Source organism: Abrus precatorius, unplaced genomic scaffold (genome assembly GCF_003935025.1).
Source record: "Abrus precatorius isolate BTA unplaced genomic scaffold, Abrus_2018 Scaffold11, whole genome shotgun sequence".
Lineage (NCBI taxonomy): Eukaryota > Viridiplantae > Streptophyta > Magnoliopsida > Fabales > Fabaceae > Abrus > Abrus precatorius.
This window is the reverse complement of record NW_020874303.1, coordinates 28,114,931-28,135,221: the sequence shown is the minus strand read 5'-3', so window position 1 is coordinate 28,135,221 and position 20,291 is coordinate 28,114,931. Positions and strand designations below refer to the sequence as shown.

General features: G+C 33.0%; 4 protein-coding genes and 1 non-coding gene across 6 annotated transcripts; 2 read left to right on the top strand and 3 right to left on the bottom strand.

Annotated features, from left to right (window-relative positions):
- Positions 1 to 5,097: 5,097 nt before the first annotated feature.
- On the bottom strand, positions 5,098 to 8,020 carry LOC113856142. Its single transcript, XM_027487828.1, has 5 exons — positions 7,608 to 8,020; positions 7,330 to 7,527; positions 6,976 to 7,243; positions 6,245 to 6,361; positions 5,098 to 5,637 (listed from the first exon to the last, which is right to left on the bottom strand). The coding sequence occupies exons 1-5, from the start codon at positions 7,848 to 7,850 to the stop codon at positions 5,525 to 5,527; spliced, it is 939 nt and encodes a 312-aa protein (XP_027343629.1). The 5' UTR covers positions 7,851 to 8,020; the 3' UTR covers positions 5,098 to 5,524.
- A 2,113-nt stretch (positions 8,021 to 10,133) lies between these two features.
- On the top strand, positions 10,134 to 11,594 carry LOC113856644. Its single transcript, XM_027488565.1, has one exon. It carries the CDS (start codon positions 10,134 to 10,136, stop codon positions 11,592 to 11,594), a length of 1,461 nt encoding a protein of 486 aa, XP_027344366.1.
- A 1,249-nt stretch (positions 11,595 to 12,843) lies between these two features.
- On the bottom strand, positions 12,844 to 14,562 carry LOC113856094 (elongin-C). The gene is made up of 4 exons (XM_027487764.1): positions 14,406 to 14,562; positions 14,197 to 14,302; positions 13,221 to 13,341; positions 12,844 to 13,117 (listed from the first exon to the last, which is right to left on the bottom strand). The coding sequence occupies exons 1-3, from the start codon at positions 14,515 to 14,517 to the stop codon at positions 13,263 to 13,265; spliced, it is 297 nt and encodes a 98-aa protein (XP_027343565.1). The 5' UTR covers positions 14,518 to 14,562; the 3' UTR covers positions 12,844 to 13,117; positions 13,221 to 13,262.
- Positions 14,563 to 14,724: 162 nt separating this feature from the next.
- Positions 14,725 to 14,798, bottom strand: TRNAV-CAC. The gene has a single exon. It is a non-coding gene; the product is annotated as a tRNA-Val (tRNA).
- A 31-nt stretch (positions 14,799 to 14,829) lies between these two features.
- LOC113854951 (paramyosin) lies at positions 14,830 to 19,880 on the top strand. 2 transcript variants are annotated; one of them, XM_027486309.1, is made up of 15 exons: positions 14,830 to 14,958; positions 15,092 to 15,179; positions 15,266 to 15,312; positions 15,433 to 15,522; positions 15,631 to 15,684; positions 15,860 to 15,937; positions 16,029 to 16,097; positions 16,182 to 16,337; positions 16,431 to 16,557; positions 17,029 to 17,066; positions 17,656 to 17,745; positions 17,843 to 17,947; positions 18,597 to 18,746; positions 19,272 to 19,381; positions 19,491 to 19,880. In XM_027486309.1, the coding sequence occupies exons 1-15, from the start codon at positions 14,923 to 14,925 to the stop codon at positions 19,564 to 19,566; spliced, it is 1,314 nt and encodes a 437-aa protein (XP_027342110.1). In that variant the 5' UTR covers positions 14,830 to 14,922; the 3' UTR covers positions 19,567 to 19,880. The 2 variants fall into 2 exon arrangements, with proteins under 2 accessions (XP_027342110.1, XP_027342109.1); XM_027486308.1 differs by having other exon boundaries at positions 17,023 to 17,066; positions 19,491 to 19,777.
- The last annotated feature ends 411 nt before the right edge of the window (positions 19,881 to 20,291 follow it).

The window sequence follows — 20,291 nt, the reverse complement described above, 5'->3', positions numbered from 1 at the left end:
GAGATCAATCAATCAATCATGTTCCAATACCACAAACAAAGTATATTGGTGTTCCCTTTTATCCCTTTCTTTGTCATCTCCTCACTCACGCTTCGGCTAGCTAAATACTAATTCTGATCCCTTTTACAAGAAATAAAGAATAAATTATTAAAATTAAAAAATTAATTAAGTCAGTTATATTTTTTATAAATATAAATTTTATTTTAAAAATATTTATAATATTAAATAGTATAATTAATAATTTGTATATTTAATTATACTAATAAAAAATTTAACAATTAATATATCTTAAATTTATTATTTATTTCTTATAATAAATATTAAAAAAATATTCTATTTTATTTTTTATAAAAAGAATCAGAATATATCAGGGCCAATTACAATTATATTCTCTTAAATTTGTCCAAATTGAGCTACACATCTCCACAAGTTTCATATTTACAGTAATTACCTTTAATTAGACAGTGTTAATTGATCATAACTGTTAAAGGAAAAGGATGTAATTATCCTTCACAGTTTTTATTTCGTCCCAAATTACTCCTCACGCTTACATGCAACTCAAGTATTTGAAATAGAGAGTGAAATATTATAATTTTTCTAAGAGGGACATTAATTTAGGTGGGAGAGTAAGATATTTATTATAAAAAGATGAAATTATGTCAACATCAAAAACTATATCCATGAAAAGGTAAGTGCTGAAATAATAATGCAACGGAAATTCATGGTGTTGTGTTTCGAGCATTAACCTATTAGCTATTAAGGTGACTAATTTAATGATATTATTATAAATAAATAAAAATGTCACAAGTTGAGTCCCACATAATATAATTATTATTTAATCGAATTGACAAACTGAGTGTATAATATTAGGGGTCTCCTTCAAATTAAAAAAATTATCGTACATATGTCAAACTTAGAAGGATATCGAGCATAATTCAAATAAACTCTGGGAGAGATATCATCGTAATTTGCCCTAAATACTAATATATCACTAAAAACATTATTTTTATTCTATATTAACTTGTTGGTGTTGAACACGTAAAGTTAGCTATTAATATTAATGAACTATAAATATTTTTATTTTTCTTTCACGTTCAAATTAAGCATATGATGATATTATTATTATTTTTGCTTTTTTTTTTAACCTTCTCACGAAAGACATATATGTACTGTTGATTCTTAATAATTATTATTATTGCTCTTATCTATTTAGTAAAAGAGAAAGGGAAAAAGTCTATTAATTTATTCTTATAAAGGTTTAACATAATGTTAATTTTTCTTTTTCTTTTTTTATCAACACTTGTTTATTTATATAAAATATTTTAACTTAGAAGACACTCAGTAACAACTCATGTATAGTATTTTTTCAATAATATGAATTTTAAAAAAATTATGATTTAAAAATAAAATTTAAGATTATTTAAATAGTTCAGAAGCCAAAATAAAACCTATTAATTAAAAAATACATATGAAATGATTGAATATTTCATATGAAATTAATTATTTGTGGATGGATAAATAGGTAATGCTTTGCAAATACTTGAAACACGCAAAAGTTGCGAATCAAAGTCTCGGCATTGAAGCACGCAGCCGCGCACTCATAAACCATGGACCAGAAAAAAGCACGCACTCATAAAGCCGAAAAGGAAAAATAAGAATGAAAGTGATTGTTGTATGATTATAAATTTAGTCAAAATTAAAGTGTTTGTTTAATAATTTTATAGAATTTAAAGGTAAATATCATTAACAAACGTGAAGTGGAAACAAAGTAAAGATAATAAATACATCATTATTACGCACCTTAAAAAAAACTCTTATTTCGAATAAGATCCACAACTGTAATGATGGTGCCTGCTTTGCTATGGAACTTTATACACAATTCTTGATATTGGTAGCACATGAACGATTACACATTTCACATCATAATTATTGGGTCAGGATCTTCTGTTCTTAACTCGGGTCAAATTTTGAAAGATTATAATATAAGTAGCCCAAACAGCCCAATGCGAATGAAATGTTTGTAGGTTTGGATACAATCCATGATACATGTTTCAAAAACACACCCTCTCCCCTAACAAAAAAATAAATAAAAATCGATGAAATAATTTTCACCTTTTAAAATTAAAAAAATCGAAATAAGGATTTTTTTTATTTAATGCTTAATTTATAAAATAACACAATTGTAAACAGTTTTAATGATTATATTTTGTATAAGTTGTATAATATCCTCAGAGAAAAACTTTAATTTGTGCACTGAAATTTTGTGTGAAAATAGGATCAGAGTGGGTATCACAGGTATACGTACATTTTTAATTATTTTACATGAGACTGACTAAAAGAAACCTTTTCACAAGACAAACTGTTTTATAGATTAAGTATTTTACTCTCTTTATTTCCTTTTGTTTGATAGTTTAACTATTGTTTTTATTATATTATAACTTTAGTTTTACAATAGTAATGAATAATTATTTTTTAATTCCACCCTTAAGAATAATTTGTTATGTGTTATAGAAAAAAATAATTAACGTGAGAAATAAAAGGGTAGACAAAACATAGTTAGTTTGTCACTCGTGTATTATATGGTAAAATCAAATTAAATGTATTTAAATTTAACAGATGATATATTATTATTAAAACATTTATTGCAAAATTATACATTTATTAAAACATGGGGACCTAACTCTTACGGCAATGCAATGTGAAAAAGTTTAATGATCAAGGCATGTGATTTACTTTATATTAAAAACCCAATAGCCATGAATACGAATTCAATGAACTTGCAATTGCAATGTCTCGAGGCCAATTATTAACAGCATATTAGCGAAATGATTAATGATGAAATCTTTTCGAAAGCTAAGTGTACTAATTACTCTGCACCACCTATCAGCTTCAGCGGATTACTTTTATTGGATCCTCGTAATCAGTGTACATAAAATATTGGTTAAAAATTAAATAGAGACAAATCTCAAAATTGTTACAAAATTTTCTTACTAAATAAAGTAAGAATCTCACGTAAGTCCTTTAACTATCGCAAGGCTTGTGAAATGTAGGAGTCCAGTGTTTGAGGAAAAAAAAAATGCACACTCCACAGTACACTGTGATTAGGAACTTCCAAGTTTAAAACGTTGAAGATGCTCAAAACTAGCTGAGATAAATAGAAAAAAAAGAAATGTTCAAAGAAAAAACCCTCAGTAAACTAGTTTCAATAAGAATAATTTCACTTGTTAAAAGTCAATGACACGATTTATTTAACGTATTTTTTTCAATAAATTTTTAAGTTTAGTCAAATTTTATTAAATTATATAAAAAATATGAGTTTCACCTTTTTATTTTTACTCTAATATTTTTATATTTTATAATTTTTACTAATTAAAAATTAACTAATAATTAAAAGCACGTAAAAATTGCGTTTTTAACATTTTTCGTTTTTCAACGTAATTAAAGAAGTAAAGCAAAATAATCTGAATAACATCATTTATATCTCACCTAGATGAAACATGGATTCACCATTTTTCTTTGTTTTTGAAAAAACTTTAATTACATTTGAAATGTAGTATTTGTATACTCTCGTAATGTTGAAACATGACTTCATCTTTCAAGGTTTTGTTGTCTGACGAAATTTGTACAGAAAAATAACAATTACATAATTTTTTCATGCTATGATTTTTCTAAATTCTTTATTGACGTAGATAGTAAAAAAAAAAAAAAAGTCTCATTTGATAAAAATATATGTGAAAAAGTATTGCAGTATGATTGGATCTATCTTTAAGAATAATTGTTTAAGTCTTTTCTGTAGAAAATATGAATTTTCATGTTAATTGGTACGTGAAAATTATAAAAAACAATTTAATATAAAATTTTAAATAGATACTTATGTCCTGTAAAAGTTACACATTTACAGATAAAAGAATGGTATAAATTGTAATTCTTATGTCCAACTTATGCTGTTTTGGTAACTTTATGAAAGTTGCACAAGTTTGGTAAAATTGATAAAAATAACTTTATCTTAAAAAAATCGATTATAGATAAAAGAATGTTAAGAATATATTTTTTAACTTGTCATTTGATAATATTTTTAATAAAATAAAATAAATAATTAAAGATATGTTAAAAAAAATGATACAATTAATGCAACTCTCACAGATAAGGTTAGAGTGACGAGTGATATCTGATCTGTGAAAGGAACAGATATTGGAGACATGAGAAGTATTTGACTAAATGAACGAACCGCGAAAGGTGAGGAATCTGACACCTCACAAGCCATATGCACACATTTATACATCAACGCCAACTACGAGAGAACGCCGCACTCAACTTCATTCTATTTGTACACGTACAAGGATATTAATATTATCTCAATTTTTAAAATTACAGTATAAGAATTATAAAATATATTTAATTACTTGTTTTCAATAAAGGCATTATAAATTTTTTATATAATAAATTTAAGAAAAGACAATTCATTTTATTTTTCTCTTATTTTAGATTCTATGTTATTTATATTCAATTTTTATTAATTTTAAATGTTATATATGCGTTAATGATTTGTAATAATATTTTATTTATTAAAGTATTTTTATAAATTAGCTGCTATAATAACTTTAATATTACTTAAAAAAATATTTTATATAAACACATTTAAGTTCGAGTAATTGATTAGTATTTGTAACATTTTGAATAAAAATATTTTTTTATTATTTTAATTAATAAAGTTAATTATTTTTATATGTAACTTAGTTTTTTTAGCACTATACTCAAATTTTATGACAATTAATTATATAGTGCGCATATATATATATTTTTCTTCTCATGATCCTATTCCGCGTTGATCAGTCAAAGAAAGAGAAATTAAAATGAAAAAAGAAAGCAAAAATAAATTGTCTTTTTGGGTTGATGTGTACTACTTCTGCATATTCTGGAATCTAGAACATTAGGTTGATTCCAAACTAAGAATTGGGGGCTGACATTAACTAATATTTTTGTTTTAGGAAATGCTTAAGAAAATCTTTAATTTTTTTAAAATATGTTTTTTTATGAGTGGTAGGGAAACAATAACAAGAGCAAGAGCAAGGAAATAAGAGTGAAGGCCACAATAAGCGGAGCTGAATAATTACAAAGGATTTTAAAAGACATCCTCTGTTTTGATTTAATTGGAACACACTCTAGTTTGCTTTGCCATACAGAGAGTCACAACTCCTGTACCCCAACACAAATAAAGGGAGAAGCAAAGTATTATTAAACCTATGCAAACTTGTACCCAAAAACAAGACATATTTATTAAAACTCTTGGTATTGATCCCTTATTCGTCGTACCCTGCTGGTAAAAAGATTCCCTCTATTGATCCGATGTGTTGCAGGGGAAATCCTTTTCTGGTTTATTCTTATTCATATTCTTCTTTGTTTCTTTCTTGAGTTTGGGTAAAAACTGCCAAAACAGGATTATTATTATTATTATTCTGTATGAGTGAAAAGAGGACTAGTAGGAAATGCATGTGCATCTAATCTGGCGTTCTTCACTTGGCTCTCAATACGTCCACTCTTGAGGCAGAATCATATCATTTTGGATGCTTGCCGGCGCTTTCATTGACTCTCGCTTTTGAAGTGAATACATGCCATCCCTGTTACTCACTAGCACATCTGCAATTTGTAATCACAATATCAGAATTCATAGTCAATAAAATGCCTATTATTACTCTCTCCTGTATCCTATTCTCCATTAAAGATTGTTTTTTTATATACTCTCTCGTATGTCGGACATCTTGCTATTTTGCTAATGGTAATGAACTTTCCAAAGCAAAATTGGCATCCTAAATCATTCCCATGCAGATTTGCTAATCAAAGGAATCTAATAGTTATAACATTTTTTAAACAGTTTTATTAATATCATCTCACAAGACTGATGCTAAGGAATTAAGAATATTTTTTAAAATCAATTTTTTAAACAATCATCATTTAAATTTTGAATAAAATTGAAAATTTTATTAAATATTTATAAAATTATGAAAAAATAATTATACTTGATTAAATTTTTTTTTTCACTTCATTGATATTTTGATTTCGCCATATAAAAAAATGGAAAGACAGAAAGAAAAATTGAAAACAAAATACTCAACAATTTAAAAGAAATAAAAAACTTTTGAGAATCACAATTAAATTGCAACAGAGGAAGCAACAAATAAACACCGGGTGTTGTTGGAACAAACCAAATCAAATCAAAATGGAAGTTGTCATAATTGAGGGGTACCATGAAGAGGAGGGAAGCCACCAGCTTTGGGCCCAGACGTGGAAGCCATTTGGTCAAAGTGGAGTTGCAAAGCCTGTACTACTCTAGCTGGAATAAGAACGGTGGAACAACCTTTACCTGGCCACATAACATTATCGTACATAATAAAAATCAATTGCCATCTAAGATGTGAACATGAAGAAATAAGAATCTTCAAATCTGGTCACCAAACTCTTTAACTGCTTTTTATTATTATTATTTTTCATTATTATATCCCCGTTGTGGCAAAAGGAAAAATCAAACGGACCCAGAAGGATCTTTGATCGTGCAGCATGTGACAATAGATTAGAGAAGATTCCAGTTCTAACTCCATAAAGAATATTGGTCAGCACTCACGGTTCACAAGCAACCTGGGAGGTTGGAGACAACATGAAACTTTTTTCTTTTATTTATCAATAATTTTTTTGGGTGGCTTAGACTATTGAATTAAAAAAAGTATATAAATTAAATTAAACTAGACATTATTCTAAAATATGAAAATAATTTTAGAATTTAAAAATAAACGAGTGGTGTAGCTAGATACAGAGTGGGGCACAAGAAATCGGAAATTAGCTAGTGCTTAGTGGGATAGGACACATTCCATTTCTTTCACTAACCAACTGGTTAAACAAGAGGGTAACAAACTCAACTGTAGTGATAAACTAAGAGCAACTGAACCCAATGGATGATACGTCTCCTCCATGTTACCTCACCTTGCTTGTTGGGTGATTCGGAGGGAACGGTGGGTCCACCACGAGGCAAGAAAACGCCCGTCCCACCTCGAGAACCGGGCCCATCCAAAAAAACCGCCCGCATGCCCTGACCCGCTTGCTGTGGACCGGGCCGTTGCGGGCGAGCCCTCCGTCCAACACCACCTTTCTTCGGAAATTGCCTGGGCTCCGCTATCTGAGCTTCACTTTTCTGATTTGGCGCGGCTTTCGGCTTCGGAGACACGAACGGCTCTTGCTTGAGCCGAGACAACTGTAACAAACAAGTTAGAATAGAAACACTTAAAAGGTCGGTTGTATAGTTAGCTAAAACGCAACAAGAGTAAACTGTGATCTTACTTCGATGGCTCGAATTTGTTCCTGAATAAGAGATTGGTAAGAACAGAGTCCCATATTTGAGCTCTGATTCATCTCATATCCTGGTTGGTGCTTCGATTTTTCTCTTCCGTCAAGCTTCATCTTCTCCAACATTCCAGACACGTCGTGGCCACTCTTCCAACAACACTCTTCGGGTGTAGCTGGCGGCGATGATGGTTCCTGAGAGGACCAACAAGACAAAGATTTTTTTTTAAAAAAAAATAATCTAAGTTAAGTTCAACTGTTGAATGAAACAGTACCGATTCGAAATTCTGAGACTGAGAAGCAGTTGATGAGAAGTCGAAAGTGTTGTCATCTGGAAGCACGAAGTGAGGCATATGGTGAGTTAACTCGGTGGCGAAATCGTCGAGGTTGTTGTTGGTCTGAGCCTGGGTGAGCGGTTTTAAAGGCGAGTGGTTGTGTTGGGAGGGTGAGGGAAGATCACGGTGGGGGTCTTCAGGGAGAATTTGAGAGGGAAGCGAAGTGTGTAGGTCAACAGCCATGATAATGATGAGAACTGAGAAGAAGGGTTTTTGAGGACTTGCAATTATGGGTGGAGAAGCTAGCTATAATAATTACTGGTTTGGATGAGGGGAATAGACATGAGTGTTGGATTTGGGTAGTAGGAAGCAATAGGGGTTTCGATTTGATGAATTTAATAAAGAAGGTGTAGTGTAGGATAGAACAGAAAGCCCCAGAATGAGAAAGTGAAAAGGGCTTAATGGAAAGGAGGGAGAGAATGATATTGATGAATGATGATCACCGAGTGTGAGAGTGAAATAGTATATGTGTGTGTATGAAGGGTGGTGGGCCCGTGGGTTTGGGTGCTGGGTTTATGATGGGAGCATTTTTATGCGCAGAGTTCGGTTTAGTAGTTGGACCATACATTGTCATTTACCTAGCTGTACAACTCAACTGCCATTTGTTGCACTCAGAATTAGTCCCACCCAAAAACATGCGAACTACTCCAACAGTCACAACCTCTGCTATTAATTTATCCCTGTCTCCTTTTTACTGCTTCTATTTCTGTTTATCTTTTTATGTAAAATTGTAATATAACATAAAATAAAAGAAAAATTTATTAAGATTAAGAATTATAATGAAATTTTATTCACAATTAAATATTATGTTATTGCTAATATTTTAGATATTAATCATTTCATTTCGTGGGGGTATGCGGATTCTACTGTGTAATGAATCCAAAATCCGATTGTGGATAGAGGTCCATGATCCATCGTAAATTTGACTTTGTGTTGGTTCAAAAGCTCATTCTCTCTCTGTTGCCGTTCCTGTTCAACAAAGCATTATAATCATATGACACGGGTAAACTATTAATTAGCACTAATAACGTGTTTGTAATTGTTATTTGTTAGCTACTAGATTTGGTATTGGTGCTCCTCAAAGTCAAAAAGTGTGTTAATGACTGATGTTGAAGGAAACTCAAAACAAACTTTGAATTGATGATGGGGGATAGATAAAGGAAAGGGTAACCCAAAGGCAATCCATAAAGCCAACTCCCAACGCTTAAACTAGTTGGATAAAATGTTGTTAATTAAAAATAATATTAAATTTAGGGTGTAAGATGGGCTAGTTTGAATGATGAAGATTAAATTTGGCCATAGGCCCTGCGTGAGTCACAACCTCTAGTCATCTTTCAGTTCAGCTGATTAGACCCGAGTCTACTTAAATTGGTGATATTTCTCACATTTTGTGCCCATGAATCACACACGCAGGATGCAGCTCATAAAGTAAGATATAAGCTATAAGCTATTTTTTAAAAATATTTTAATTATGATTTTTTTTTGTTATGTGTTCATAAATACATGATCGAAATTTAAAATTAATTTTTTATTAAATCAAGAACAAAAAAATATATAATAATTTTCTTATATTTAATTTTAATCTTTGTGAAATAAGAATTTTTATACTATCAATTAATTAGAATATAGGATAGGTATATTTTTTTAAAAATTAAAGTCAATAATTTTCATTTAAATGATAATTTATGATTTGATAGCAGTGCACTTTTCTTGGTATAAATATTTTAACATTGTCACGTGTGCAGTTATTTTTTGATACCAAGGGAAATGTAAGTAATCGGTGAGCCTATACATGTTATTTTCGAGTGATTGGGTATGCGATCTGCAAAAGCTTCTTTACAAATGCAACAACAATTAAACCGAAGAAGTCGAAGGATTTTGAATATTGTTCAATATAAGTTTTTTATTATTTAAATATTAAACAATTGACATATATATATATATATATATTTAAAAAAAAATTGCGTTCAAGATTAAGGAGCCCAAGATGTAACAACGCTCCAAATCCTAATAAAAGGATTGAATTAAACAGGTTTGGCAATGTTTTTGTCGTTAAATATGCAATCACAGTTTTGTTTAGGTAGTCGTCGTGTGTGTACTTGATTCAAGTACAATACGCATTCGTTCGTCAAAATTTAGTGTATATAAAATGATATTTTATGAATACGAAGATCACAGAACACTTCACCAGCAATGATAACACTGAAAATTGGTTCTGGTGCAATAACTTTTTGGTAAAGCAACGTTGCCGTTCAAGCAAGTCTAATTATATTCCTATATTAATTATCAGAGTCTACGATCTTATTATGCTGAGGCCTAGCTAGACACCATGTGATAGGTTTCTTCATTTCTACTTTCTTGTCTCCCTATGCTCGTGCTTAAAACTAATCAAACAAATCATGACATTGAATGTTACTACCATAAGCACTTTCTCATCTAATATTCCTCCCCCCTAATCAATTGTCAATGGCAAAGGATCGAAGTTCTATATTCAGTTTTCAATATTTATGCTACGTAGTTATCATTCTTTCCATCAGCTCTTTCATCTTATTTCTCTCTTGGAGTCGTTGTTGCGGCCAATGCTATTCGCCACACCAAATAATAGTACACAAGCAAAACCACCCAATCAACCTTCTCTCTTACCCTTTTGCATGGAACCACCTTATCTTTTCCTCAGAGCCACCTGCAAAGTTACTTAAGATTGCACTTTTTGTCAAGAAATGGCCACAGAAATCTCATGCAGGGGGGCTTGAACGCCATGCTCTCACACTTCACCTTGCCCTTGCCCGAAGAGGCCACGATCTTCACATATTCACCACTTCTACAAATTCTTCTCTTTCCAATTCCTCAATTGACAACTTGCATTTTCACTTCTCCAAACCAACACCAGCTGGTTACCTTGACCAAGCATTGGTTTGGGAGCAGTTTCAAGCACAAAACTCAACCGGTAAACCGTTTGACATTGTTCACACTGAAAGTGTTGGGCTTAGGTACACAAGATCACGGCATGTCACTAATTTGGCTGTCACTTGGCATGGGATAGCATACGAGACCATTCATTCTGACATCATTCAAGAACTCCTAAGAAGCCCCCAGGAACCAAAGACAAATGCATTGAATGAGAGAGCCATGAAGGTTGTTGAAGAGGTCAAGTTCTTCCCAAACTATGCACATCATGTTGCAACTAGTGATCATGCAGGAGATATCATAAAGAGGGTCTACATGATTCCAGAAGAAAGGGTTCATATTATTCTCAATGGTGTGAACCAACAAGTTTTCAAGCCAGATATTTCAAGGGGTAAGGAATACAGGAAAAGGCATGGCATTCCAGAGTCCAAGTCATTAGTGATAGGAATAGCAGGGAGGTTGGTCAAGGATAAGGGACACCCTTTAATGTTTGAAGCTTTGAAGCAGTTGATTGCAGAAAACAACACTTTCCAAGAGAGTAGCATGGTTCTGGTCGCTGGGGATGGTCCCTGGGGTGCAAGATACAGAGATCTTGGGGCAAATATATTGGTTTTGGGGCCATTGGAACAAGCTGAACTTGCTTCTTTTTATAATGCTATTGACATTTTTGTAAACCCCACCGTAAGAGCACAAGGTTTGGATCACACTCTGTTAGAAGCCATGTTGACTGGGAAGCCAGTAATGGCTACTAGGCTTGCAAGCATTGCTGGGTCTGTAATTGTTGGCACTGAAATGGGCTATACATTTTCACCAACGGTGATTGCTCTAAAGAATACTATGTATGAGTTATGGGTTGGTGGCAGGGAAGTTCTAGACAAAAAAGGTGAGGTTGCAAGGGAAAGAGGTTTGCAATTGTTCACTGCCACTAAGATGGTGGCTGCTTATGAGAGACTTTTTCTTTGCATTTCAAGTGCCAAAAATGAGCACCATTTCTGTGAATACCAACCATCAGATAATTAAAGTAGCATCAAATTTTAAAAAGATGGGAAAAAGGGGTTAAGCTTGTTGTTTAGCAATCAGTGTTTTCTGAAGTCAAACTAGTTAGTCATTAACTACTACGGTCTACATGATATCTTAATTCTTAAGGAAGTTCACACAGTGTTTCAGCCTAGGCAAGTGGCAACGAGACTTTCCTTAGGGAACTCGCAACAACCAGGAAAGTAAACATTTCGTAATGCTGCTACTTGCACGATACCCTGTCAAACACAAATTGTAAAATAATAGATGTGATTGCATCTAAATCGAATCTGACTTCAACATTTTACAATCAAGTTAGAACGTGATCTCATCAAGAATTGCAAAGCGCTCCACAAGGATAAATTGTGTATTTACTGAGTGCATGAGTAGGTTTGTCGCATCCCAGTTTGAAAAACTTCAGATGTTGGATGGGACAACAATTTGTTTATAATTTTCGTTGAATTATGTATTGATGAATTTTATCAATACACTTTTTACACATTTATTATTATTATTTGTTGAATTTTATGTAGCTATGAGGAAATAGAGGTATATATAAAATTCACTCAATAACACGGGATTTATCCTAGATCCCAAGACGCTTAGAGAATTACGCAGATTCAAGGTTCATTTCTTTTAGATTTTGATGAAATGATTTTGAAAGAAAGAGATTAAAAGAAATTGGTTGTGTTTAGGAATGATATCTCAAAAATAAATTGATAAAGTATAACATGTAAAATGTATATATAAATAGATTTTGTAGATTCCATACTTAAACTGAATTGTTATCAATGATAAATTTATAAACTTCCACTTATCTTAAAATGAATTTACTCAAGGAAAAGTTGATTTTTAAAATGAAGCTCAAACTTAAGATTTTGCTTAAAGAAAACTAAACATGTACCATTTACATTAAATACCTATTAATATTTAAGTAATTTAGTTTTATCATGTTTTTATTAAATAATTAATTACCAAAAATATTATTTTTATTTTAAATTTGTAAAGTATATAATGAAAACAACCTCATTGCAAGCCATGCTAGAAGAAATAGGGAGATGTGGGGTGATTTCAAGTATCTAAAGAAATAGGATTTATTTTTAGGAAAATATTTCTGGTACATCCAAGGTGAGATATCTTTTAATATTTCCTTTGACTTTAAGGACTATTTTTGAGATACATGTGCATAAAAAAAGATAGACAGTAAAAGAAAATGAGAGAGAATTATATTCGATATCATTTTTATATGTTCCAATAACAGATCTCTTATTTTTAAAGCATTATGATTTTGCCTTATCGGATGGCAAAATTCCCATTGAATTAGCATTTTCTTCAATCAGTTAGTTTATACAGCAAAATCAACTGACATCATCTAGCAGCCACTCGTACATCAGAGTCTGGCAAGCTGAGTCTAACAATCATTAGAGTATACAAATTACATATAAGTTCCAGCAAAGAGACAATTCCCAATGCACAATAATACGCTCCATTCCTTTTGAAAGCCCCCAACTGAGCAATAGTTCGATCTGCACGAACGACACAACGAAGTAGCGAAAAAGGCAAATATTACAACGAAACAAACAACTACTACAACTTGTTAGACTCCAGGATAATAGTAAAAAGGCTTACAATGAAGACGAAGAACTATCACCCTTGGGGAAGTCAAAATGCTCATGTATGGAGGTAATTGGCAGCCATCATTAGCTCCAGGGTTAATTCAGGTTCAATATCAAATTCCGTCTCCTTCCCACTGGTAAGCGTAAGATAATCTAGTCAATACAACTTTTTTGATAGAAATTAGCATGATATATAAACAGATTTCAGATCGAACCTCTAAGGCTTAATTACTTCCCAAAGGAAACTATTACAACCACACATTAAATAACATTCACGTTTAATTGCATTTTTGGTTCCTTTATAATGATTAATGTGCAATTTTCCCCCTCAAAATTTGATGGCACACACGACACATCAAACTATGTAAAGCGATATACTCTTCAACGGAGCACTAAATTCCACGAACCTCCATAATCATTAACAAAACTAAAAATCATCCAGTTAGGTAGAAATAAACACATTAATCTTTAACATCAAAGTAAAATCTAGAATCGCTTAGTATAATCAAATCAAATAATTTAACAAACTCGAATCCTCTTCCTCCCTTTGTTTTATGCTGAATGCAACCTCATAATGATATGCAACAAAGCAAAAATCAAATGGAAAGTACATTGTTCATGCGCAGCAAAGATAACTAGCAACAAGGTTGTTTGAACATGCTGGATTCTACACCCCTATATCACAATTTTTGTGCTCTGATCAAGGAGATGCTAGTATTACTCCGTACTTGAATACTCAGCCGAATTATTTTTCACAGAGAACCAAGCGAAATGGAAATATGCAGAGCTACAACAAGGATCAGACCCATTACCCATACCATTGGGGGAAAAAGTTTCACTAACATACGTATTGCATTTCGAGGTAATAGGTATCTTTTGATACAATCTAATATAAATACACACACGAGGCTTCCGATACAGCAGAATTCATATTCAATTACACAAACAAAAGTGTGTCAAAGTGAAAATTGAAAGATAAAAGGGAAGACCTGGCGAATTGGAGATGCCAATAGAAGTACTGGCAAATCTTCTCGAGAATGGTGGTGCTGATCTCAGGGAACGTAACTTCGCCGTGTTGCCTTTCAGCGAAACTCCCTATCAAAGAAATTATTACTACAATTGTTATTATCATGAAACTTGGAACCCTAATTGCAGTCAACGGAAGAAAAAGGGGGAAATGTAATCTATAATGTGGAACCTGGAGAAGTAAGCATGTTATGAATGGTTTGTGAAACCATTGCAGCTTCTTTATCAACCACAAATTCGAAACCCTCGGCACTGATCAGCTTCACTGTGTCTTCCTTCTTCATCTTTATGCTTTATTCTTATCTGAGTGCTCTCGTCCCGTCGTTCATAACAAACGATGCAATAAAAGGAACATGTAATGTAAGTAACCGATACCGTTACTTTCTTTGTTTTTGTCACAAACACCGGTCTTTTGGGCTGTTGGTGAAACAGAAAAAAAGGCCACAAAAGCCCAAACCCAAAAAAGAGGAAGAGGCCCGAGTTAAAAGATATGTCTGAGCCCGGGTTCGAACCGGGGACCTCTAGTGTGTGAGACTAGCGTGATAACCAACTACACCACCCAGACCCTGTTTGGTAATCGTAACCATAGATTATTAATAAAAATGTTTGAAGACCCGGAGACTATAAAATAACAAACTACTCGGCGGCGAGGTGAATTCGCAGACGAACGTTCCGTAGCATCTGTAACAATGGAGGCGCGCCATGCATCTCTTGGTCGACGAACGGTACATACAACCTTTCTTAATAGCCACACGCATTCTCTTTTCATTTTTATTTTCCTCTGTATTCAATCAGTTTCTTCGGTTTTTGTTTATTTTTTTTATTTGATTTGATTTGAATGTTTGATCGCATGAACAGTTGGAGGAAATTCGTCAAAAGAGGGCCGCGGAGAGATTGAGCAAAACGTCGTCGGGTCCAGATCTCAGCACGGTTCCGAGCACCTCCGGTGAGTATTATTCGCGAAGAGAATGAATCTACTTCATATATTATTCCATTTCTATATGCAATCAAACTGTTTTTTCTTTCCTTCAGAGATTGCCGGAATGAACAAGTCCGAGAGCGGAAATAGACTCTCCGAGGTAACATTTTATTACTTTTTTTTTTTGTGAACCAATTATTTATTGGAATTTATGTGGAACAAAATTTTGAGGGACACAATCTTATCAAGTTTGAACTTTTGTGCGTATACTCTTGTACAGACAGATGTTAGTGCTCTACTATCTCAACTTAAAGGTCTTCAGAAGAAGAACATAGAGTTGGAGGAAGAAAACAAGAAAATTAATTTAAAGGTGAAGCTTCAAATTCAACATACATGTCTTATTTGTTCATTATTTCTGTCTCAAAAGAAAAAGAGAGAAGAAAATCTAGGCTGATTGTATTTTTGTATATTATTTCAGCTTCAAACGATGGAAATTGATAATGATGCAATGCACAAGCAGTTGAGCGATCTGGTAAACAAAAAGGATGGACAATGAGTTTTTTTTAGTTTGATTTACAAATTTGATAATGACTATCACTTCACGAACATGTGAACCCGGTGCTAGTGTACCTGAATGGTCATAATTCCTACAGCTACAGAACTCCATAAATGGAGATTGTAATAGCTTTTTTGGCACTTGTATGCAGGAGCAAAATACGGTGCCATCTCTCAGGAAAGCTCTGAAGGATGTTGCAATGGAGAAAGATGCTGCAGTTGTTGCACGAGTAATTATATTCAAACCTTTATTTGTGTCTCCTGGTTGCTTTTTGTTTTAAATCTTTCACAATCTCTATCATACCTTACATATTAGTGCAGGAGGACCTTTCAGCTCAGCTCCGTACCCTGAAGAAACGTCTTAAAGAAGCAGAAGATGAGCAATATCGTGTATGGCAACTTTATTTTACTAAAAATCTATTGCAAGAAAGACCATTTTTTGTTCTTAGAATCTTATTGGCTATCATGCTCTAGGCTGAGGAAGATGCAGCTGCATTGAGAGCAGAATTGAACTTAATTCAGCAACAAGCAATGAATAATACAGTTAGCACAATATCAACCCTCGGTAATCCACCAGATCATCTTCAAAGATTAGAAAATGAACTGGCAGGTTTAAAATTGGAACTGCAGGTGATATTATGATTATGTTGTTTTCATTTTGCCATCTTTTCTTTAATATCTTTTCCTGTTGTTTGTCTGACTGATGGTGATTGAAATCTATAGCGAGAGTCACTATTGAGGCACCAGGAGCAGGAACAATTAGCAAAAGACCAAGCCCACATTGCCTCACTGATGTCTGAAAAGCAGGAGTTGGAGGAGAAACTTAACTCCATGTCTAGAGAGGCTGCAGGTTCCGCTCATGAAAACTTCTGTATAATCTTATATTAAATTTGTACCCGCTTATTGAAACAAGCATGCTGCCAATCCATTATATAAGCAATTGCTCTTCTAGGATGCTTTATGTCGTCCTTGGATCTTAATGGCATATCCATGAATTCAATTTTATCAAAACTAGATCGGTGGAAGCATTCTGTTTTTCAACTATTTGTTTACTACCACGATGTTCTCTTTAAGAAATGCATGTTTTATATTATAATTACCAGGAGTGGTCCCCAATAATTATTTTTCTGAATTCTACCAAGTAAATTCTTATCTGCCCATGTATTTGTGCTGTGAATTCTTCAGTGTATTTATGAGTGCCTATTTTCTAGCAAGGATGTCTATGGACTCTATTTAATACCAATTTGCATGCATTTAACTTTTCTTCTTGTTGAATTGATATACTGTAACATGGTATTTACCCTGGATTGTACATTTGCAGAAATCTCAGATAAAGTTGCTCACAAAGCATATTCTTTGGTGAGAAAGTACTTCTTTAATATGAATTATTCAGTGAATTTTCAAATTTTGGTATCTGTTAGCTAATCAATTATGGCAAGAAATTTAAGTTACTATGTCATTCAAACCATTGGTCAGGTATTAGCAATATTACAAGTATCTAGGTTTACTGTTTTCTTGTTTAAGGTTATGCATGGTTGAGGAGGTGGAAAATCAGAGAGGAGTTGTACGTAAATTAGATAGGAAGGTTTTAATTTTTACTAATCATATTGTTGAAGGTAGAAATCTCTTTAGTAGTGGCCAAAATTTGTGGACTAGATTTTTTGACACCAAGTTTCACGCCTTTTTCAACCTGCCCATATTTTCCATATATCAAGCAAGTGTAAAATTACTTTCATTCATAATTTTCAACTCTAGCTTCCACCTAGTCAAACATACATAGTCTCACAATTACGTAGGATGGATGTTTTGGCTGCTGATGATGAATGACCTAAATTTTTATCCCAACAACATTTCCAGACTAGTAGATTTGTTGCTTAATGGTCATCCAACCTTTTGCTGATGGTTAATATACTCTGTTTTAATGTTGTATGGATTTTCTAAATCTCAGGAAGATAAGCAGAAACTTGATAAGCAGTTGCATGATATGGCACTGGTTGTTGAGAGGCTGGAAAGCAGTAGGCAAAAACTTCTAATGGAGGTGAACTCTATATCTAAATTTTATTTGGTACTTTTCTATGTATATTTGCTTATTAAAAAGAGAAATTGCTGTGGATATTCCATCATCTTGTTGGCAGATTGACTTGCAATCTACAGAAATAGAGAGGCTTTTTGAGGAAAATTCTAATCTCTCAAATTCATACCAAGAGGCAATTGGAGCAGCAGTCAGATGGGAAAAGCAGGTAACAATCAGTATTAGGGGGTTTGACTAAATATAATTTATAAGTTACTGGTTTAACGTCTCTTTACAATCCTGGTTTACTGGACCTGTCTTCTAATTATTTAGAGTCGAGAATCTGTGTATATTTTGATTAATGAGATTCAGTGAACAAATTCTGACTAAGAATTTGTGCTCTGGTAGATGTATCAGAGAAATTTGGTACGAAGGCTCTTAAATATGTGAAATGTGTGTTCACTGTTGTGCTAATTATTGTGTTCGAGCTGAATATTCTTGTATCTTGCAAAATCTTGGTTCACTTGACAATTTATATGACGCTCAGTTTTGGGTCTTAGAAGTGTGTCAGTCATATATGTTACTATAGCTGGTGAAGTAATTTCATATATGGTTGTACAGTGAGAGGTGGATTTCTCTTGCGTTGAGTATTGTTTCCCTGCACATCGATTTTAGCCTGACTTCAGCCCAGACCCTAACAACCATGAATAATTTTTTGTGCTAGATTGGTGCTGACAATTTCATTTATTTTAACATCTGTGCTGTGTTGAGTTCTTTCTTTATGGGGTGTTCATTATATTCTTATGAACAAACATGATAGGTCCAGACTTAAAACAATTTTGTTTCTAACCATTATTGTGTTGCGAGTGATTCTTCAGGTAATGGAGTGTCTTAAGCAAAATGAAGAGCTTCGTGAGATTTTAGATAAATTGAGAATGGAACAGGCTAGGGGATTACCAAACTCCCTTAAAAGTGGCACAAATGAGATTACTTCCTTGGCCTCAACAGAAGAGATGGCATCTATGAAGGTCTGTAACTTACTCATGGCACAAATTTTCCTTTTTTCATTTCTTTGCTTCTTTCTTTCTCGCTTCCTCTTTTTCTCTCTCTTTTTTGTTTCTTTTGTTCATTATTTCTTCTTCTCTTTCTTACTCCTTCAAGATTTCTGAACATTTGAACCCTAATCCATTAGCTGACCTCACGGGATAAGATTTAGTTGTTGTTTTCTTACTCCTCTCTTTGTTTCTTTCTTTCTATCTTTTCTTCTCTTTTTTACTTGTTTCTTTGTTTCTCTCTTAGTTTCTTTATTTTTCTTTTCTCTTTGTTTCTCTCTCTCTCTCTCTCTCACTCACTCTTTCTTCGTATCTATCTTCCTTTCTCTCTCTATGTTTTTATATTTCTCCCTCTCTTTCTGTATTTTCTTCTCTTTTAGTGGGATAAGGATTCTGGTGTTACCGTCCTTGTGTTTGATTGAAAGTCCCTATGTTCTGTCTATGCTTTGACAAGTTGTCATTCTGACCTTACAATTTTGCTCATCTCTGTTTACTTGGCAGGGCCAACTTGTGAAAGAACAGAGCAGAGCAGAGGCACTATCAGCAGAAGTCATGCAGCTTTCTGCTCAACTTGAACAAGTCAAGCGAGCATATGATGGTCTTGCACGCTTGTAAGATCCTCTCCTTTTTTTCCCTGTAACAAGCACACATTCATTCTTTATGACATTTAAGTCTTTTACATCAGATGCTCCTTCACTAATGTGATCAACGATATTGCAGCTATAGGCCAGTGCTGCGCAACATTGAAAGTAATCTCATAAAAATGAAGCAAGACAGCTCGTTAGCTGTACGGTGATGGCAACGAGCGGTTTCATGATGATACTCTGGTAGTGATTGTGAAGCCCTTGTTTAAGACGCGAATTTGCAGTGTCCACAGAATTTTTACCCATTTGAAATTATTAGTTTCGTGAAAATGAAGCAACTGGTGGTGATGGGAACGAGCAATTTTGTGGCGATGCTCGGCGTAAGAAGCCCTTTTATGCAGAGACTCGAATTTTTAGGATGTGTCATTCTTTATACCGTATTAATTTATAAATTATATTCTATCCTTCTACATATTTTTTTAATAATCTTTTTCTTATTTTATAAAGTATTGAATTTTAAAAAAAGCATGTATTTATTGGGTTGAAAATATAAGAAATATGCAATCTTTTCTTCATTTAGAAAGATTTGTAAACAAGAAGATTTAAAACTAATCTTAATTTAGAACCACCGGGCACGTTTTTAATCCAATAGCAGTTCGGCGATTTTTTCGCGTGCTCTAAATTTGCTTCACATGTTTAAGTGACAAAGGAAAGTCATAGACGATTTACATGAACACATCTGACTCAACATATCATTTATTAAAAAAATCTCCATTCGTAGGAATCTGAAGAAGTTAAACTGAGCAAAAAACTGTACACGATCAACTTGTTATATACTTAATCAACCTCATTCGTCTAATTTTAAGCTTACGTTTGTGAATAATTTGTATATATATAATGATAAAAAAAAAGTTAATTTTATATATAAAAGACATGT